Source organism: Cyprinus carpio, chromosome A12 (genome assembly GCF_018340385.1).
Source record: "Cyprinus carpio isolate SPL01 chromosome A12, ASM1834038v1, whole genome shotgun sequence".
In the NCBI taxonomy this organism is placed as follows: domain Eukaryota; kingdom Metazoa; phylum Chordata; class Actinopteri; order Cypriniformes; family Cyprinidae; genus Cyprinus; species Cyprinus carpio.
Window position 1 is genome coordinate 18,159,103 of NC_056583.1, and position 5,576 is coordinate 18,164,678.

At 30.6% G+C, this 5,576-nt stretch overlaps 1 protein-coding gene across 4 annotated transcripts in view; it reads left to right on the forward strand.

Annotated features, from left to right (window-relative positions):
• Positions 1-4,355, forward strand: part of LOC109084691 (cytohesin-1-like) — a 58,268-nt gene extending 53,913 nt beyond the window's left edge. For 3 of the 4 annotated variants that reach the window (XM_042767948.1, XM_042767947.1, XM_042767949.1), the window contains exons 10-13: positions 2,164-2,242; positions 2,357-2,428; positions 3,437-3,591; positions 4,249-4,355. In XM_042767948.1, the coding sequence (XP_042623882.1) occupies positions 2,164-2,242; positions 2,357-2,428; positions 3,437-3,591; positions 4,249-4,327 (385 nt within the window). In that variant the 3' untranslated portion in view covers positions 4,328-4,355. The remainder of the gene's footprint in view (positions 1-2,163; positions 2,243-2,356; positions 2,429-3,436; positions 3,592-4,248) is intronic. The other variant, XM_042767946.1, reaches the window with a different exon arrangement.
• Positions 4,356-5,576: the final 1,221 nt, after the last annotated feature.

The window sequence follows — 5,576 nt, forward strand, 5'->3', positions numbered from 1 at the left end:
GTTTGCCTCATTTGAGTTTTAACTGGTGTGTTGCCGCTGCGCTGTTGTGCCGTGCTCATGATGGGCTTGTGATTTTTGCGAGACTTTTGGCCAGCTTTCTCCATCTTGGAGATAAACCTGTCTGTTCATCGTTACTGTCTGTTGGTCTCTACTGCACCCATGTGGTCAGTTTAATCACTGCCTACTCTGGTGCCTTTACATGCAGTTGTGAAAATTCTACATGCCGCATACACACAAGAAATAGATATGTGACTCTGCACATTTGTGTAAAAATGTTTTTATGTGACAGGGATAGCACAGGAATTATAGGAGAAGATTTAGAACAAGCACAGCTGATTTAATGGTACAATATTCATGCAGTTTGTAATGAGATGTGACATAAGTAATATTTTTATTTATTCATTAAATTTTTTTTTTTTTCAATTTTGTTTTGGCCTCATTTCTAGTATTTTATTTTTACGTTATATCTGTACTTTATTACCTTTTTTCATTTTTAATTTCTAATTATTTCTATTTATGATATATCTATGATCTTAATTTATCTTATTTCTTATTAATCATTGTAATTTTATTTTTTTGATCAAAATACAGGAAAAAAATATAATATTGTGAAATATTATTATGATGTAATATAACGTTTTTCTATTTTGATATACATTAAAATCTAATTTATTTATGTGATGCAAAGCTGAATTTTCAGCATCATTACTCCAGTCTTCAGTGTCACATGATCCTTCAGAAAACATACTAATATGCTGATTTATTATCAGTGCTGGAAACTGTTGCGCTGCTTAATATTTTTTGGAACCTGTGATACTTTTTTTCAGGATCCTTTGATGAATAAGAAGTTAAAAAGAAAAGCATTTATTTAAAACAGAAATATTTTCTAACAATATACACTACCGTTCAAAAGTTTGTGGTCAGTACATTTTTATTCTTTCTTATTTCGAAAGAAATTAAAACTTCTATTCAACAAGTATGCGTTTAATTGATTAGAAGTGAAAGAAAAAAATTATATTGTTAGAAAAGATTTATATTTTGAATAAATGCTGTTCTTTTTAACTTTTTATTCATCAAAGAATCCTGAAAAAAGTATTGCAGTTTCCAAAAAAGTATTTGGCAGTACAACTGTTGCCAGCATTGATAATTCTAATAATAAATCAGCATATTAGAATGATTTCTGAAGGATCATGTGACACTTCATACTGGAGCAATGTCTGATGGAAATTCAGCTTTGTATCACAAAAATAAATTATATTTTAAAGGATATCAAAATAGAAACCATTATTTTTATATTGTAATAACATTTTACAAGATTACTGTTTTTTTTCTGTATTTTTGATCAAATAAATGCAGCCTTGATGAGCAGAAAAAAAAACACTTCTTTAAAAAAGGCTTCTTTAAAAAACATTACAAGTCTTACTGATCCCAAACTTTTGAACGGTAGTGTATATATATGTATATATATATATATATATATATATATATATATATATATATATATATATATATATGTTGTTATTTATAATTATTATTATTATTATTATTTATATACAGTATATTAATAGATATTTTAATATATTTTTAGCAACTGAGGTTTGATGAGCATGCTGTGCTTTTTATTTAAAACATTATGAAGTTAAAAAACAACAACATAAATTTCACTTAATTTATATTCCATATTAATTTGTTTTCCTACACCACAACAGAGTGCTGACCAGTTTTAGAAAGCAAACCATTTTAAAGAAAAGCTAAAACTATTATTTACAGTTATTTACAGCATCATTAGTTAATTTAGATAACGGACTGACCGTGTGCCGCAACAGCCGCAGCCTTAGAGGAGAGAGAGCTTTGCATTCATTCCTGCATTCTGACATACATTCTGTATGTCAGGCTCATTTCATAACACATTCTCTTACTAATTTGGTAACTAACACCTTAAACTCGTGCCTGGCTCAGTGCCTGGTTCAGTGGGTTTGGGCTAAGTGTGTTTGTTTATGAGGCTTTGAGCCATTTGAGCTGTCCATCTGCTAATGTGAGTTCTGTCTGTCTGTCTGCTGCTGTGCCTCATGTCCCTGCTGCTCACTACTATTATTCTCAACCAAATACTCATACAGACCTGGACGACCGCATCCGTATTATACTCACATCTGTCTAATCCACAGGTGGACGGGTGAAGACGTGGAAGAGGAGATGGTTCATATTGACGGACAACTGTCTGTATTATTTTGAATACACCACTGTACGTGATTCTGGTTTATTGAAGTTAAATGATTGAATGATCCAATACAAATATAACTCATCCGTTGTGTTTTTCTGTGGACACATGCGTTTCCTCTTCTGCATCTGTTTTCAGGATAAAGAGCCGAGAGGGATCATTCCTCTGGAAAATCTCAGTATTAGGGAAGTGGATGACTCCAAGAAGCCAGTAAGCGTTCTCTCACTTTTCCATCTTTTTGCTCTCACATTTATTATGGTCATTATGGTTGAGTATTTGATTATATATTTAGCTACATAGTTTGGTTTCATACTCACTTTTAAGTTTTTATTAATTTATTGTTGTTATTCATGTTAATATTTTATTATTTCTTTTAGCAACAGTGATTTGATTAGCATGCTGTTTTAATTTTTTCAAATATATTTTTTATTTATATATTCTTTATAATTTATATTTTTGTAGTTTATTTTTATTGTCCCTTTTAAGTTTTATGATTAATTATTAGTAATTGTATTTGTTTAATTTTTTTAATTGATTTTTAGCAACTGGTTTGATTAGCGTGTCGTGCATTTATTTTTTCAATATTGTCATATTTTCTATTTTATTTTATTACATTTATAGTTTCGTTTTATCCTTGTTGTAGTTCAGTTTTATTCTCAATTTCAAGTTTTATTATTATTATTATTATTATTAAAGGTATTCATTATTTGAATATATATATTTTGCAACAGTGGTTTGATTAGTCGTAGATTAGCATGTTGTGCATTTATTATTTTTCATATTAAAAAGTAAAAAAAAAAACATGTTTTAAATATTTTTATATTTATTTATTTTTTGTTTTATCCTCCCTTTTAGGTTATTATTAGTTATTTATTAGTTATTATTATGTTATATTATTGTAATATTGTTATTATTATTACAATATTTTTTTTTCAAAAGTGATTTGATTAGCATTGTGCTCTTATTTTTTAGATTTATTTTATTTTGAGTTTTTTTTCTTTCTCTTTTAAGTTAATAATAACAACAACAACAATAATATTATTTTTATTGTTGCTTTTTTCATCCTAGCAACCCCTTCTGGGCCCCCTTTACGGGTTGCTAAAATCTCTCTCATACACTGCCGTCATTGTTCTCGTAACCTCAGTTTGATCCAGTAAAATATCCTTGTGATTAATGTACTAAAAGTTCAAGATAAAAGCCTCTTCTCTCTTTACACAGAACTGCTTTGAACTCTTCATCCCAGACAACAAGGATCAGGTCATCAAAGCGTGTAAGACTGAAGCAGATGGACGGGTTGTGGAAGGAAACCACACGTTCTACCGCATCTCAGCACCAACAACAGAGGAGAAAGAAGAGTGGATCAAAAGCATCAAGTAAGTCTTCCTCTCATTTGGCCCTGACAGAATAATATGCATAATAATAATTTAATATGCATGAGGTTGCATTTTGACACAGATTGGACTTAAACTCAGAGTGGCAGCTAAAATTCATAGGGCCCGAAATTCAGTTCATGTCTTTAGGGGCATGTTTTTAACTTCACGAGTATGTATATGTGTATGTATGATTATTAATAAGTTAAAAACAAACATTAAATGCTAATCCAGCATTTCCTGAAGATACAACATGATTTAAAACATAAAAAGTCACTCACACACACACACACACACACACACAGGCTCTCATGTGTAGATTCAGTAACTTCACTGTAATTGCATACATTGGTTATTTTCATTGCCATTAAAGTGAAATAACTGAACATAAATATGGCAAAGAAAGAAAATTTCAGATGGCACTTGGAGGCTTTTGCATCTGAACTCTTCATAGATGGATAGATAGATGCACTGTTGATATTTTTTTTTATTTCTATATATTTTTTACAGCAATATAATATGATAGTTATAAGATAAGTAATAAGAAAGTTTGTAAATGGTGGAACTTTCCTGGATAGCTCAATATTGAGCAGGCTAGATATGAGTGTATTGTTGAAATAAGCTAAAAATGTTCTTTTCTCTCTTTATCATTGTCTCCAGGGCTGCCATAAGCAGAGACCCTTTCTATGAGATGCTTGCTGCCAGGAAGAAAAAAGCCTCATCTCTGAAGAGACAGTAGGGCTGCAGAAAGGATGTTTGTACCTGGACCTGGAAAAAAAACGGAAACCATAATGCTGGATTGGAGCGATTTTTATCTCAGGAATGACCTGAAGTTTTGAAGGTTTTCATGCAGTTGACTGTCTGAGAAGTTGTCTGACATTTCTGTTTGTTTCATTCTCATGAATGAACACTGAGTACATCTCAAATCAGCAGGTCTGACTGAATGTGGATCTCACTGAGCTTTTGTAAGCTTGCTGCAGACTTGACCGTTCCTCTCTGTGCTTTGAGAAGTATAAAATGCTAATTGTGCACCTATTTTTACACTGCTATGTACTGTAAGTATCTGGGAGAGCTCTGGCCTTGTTTTGTTTGAGACTATCTGGCTTTGTTTTTCTATTAGTTTCTGATCTGCTGTCATATTTATGTTTTTTTGTTGTTGTTTGCTAGACATTTTTCACATTTTGCCAAAGTTTGTCTTTCAGTCGCACTCCAGATACTGTCCTAAAAACTGAAGTTGAATGATTTTCTGATTCATGAAATGAATTCTGTTTTTTATTTGGATACTGTTTATTTAGCTTAAACAGTGTTTTATTTAAAATATCAGGACATTATTCACTGATCTCATAGCTGACCTTGAAAGACTGTGAAATCCAAAAACATTTCAGTACGTTTGGTTCACATTTATGGAACAATGTCAAAAATTAAACTACCGACTGGAGAGTTTATTTTTTATTATGTTTTGTATTTTACCACCTTAAATGTACTGGTTAAATTAACACATATGAAAGCCCCCAATTTTTCGCTTTATATGCACTGATAATTGAGAGAAAACTCTTAAATACTAATTTATCAATGCTGTACATATCTGAACATATATTTTTTGTCAAAATATACTTTGTGCAAAAGTAATGGGGTGGAGAAAAGATTTTGAGTTTTTCACCATTGCTGTGTAATCTTGTTTAAAATAAAACTGAAATGATTGAGCTTTACAATTAGAATAGAATATAATTTGGTTTTTTTAAGGGGTTTATTTTTTTTATTTTTTTTTTTATACATAATACCCCCCCCCCCATTTCTCAATACCTTTAAATAATGCTTCTTAATGGACTTGGAAATAGTATATTGACATTTACAGAAAACAACCAGGAAAATTTTTTTTTTTACAGTGGATGTGATCCAAATTAAAAGTCACAGATCTGCATTTCACATCAAATAACTCACTCAACCAAGAATGTTAAAGCTGTCTTTTTATTTAAAAAAAAAAAAAA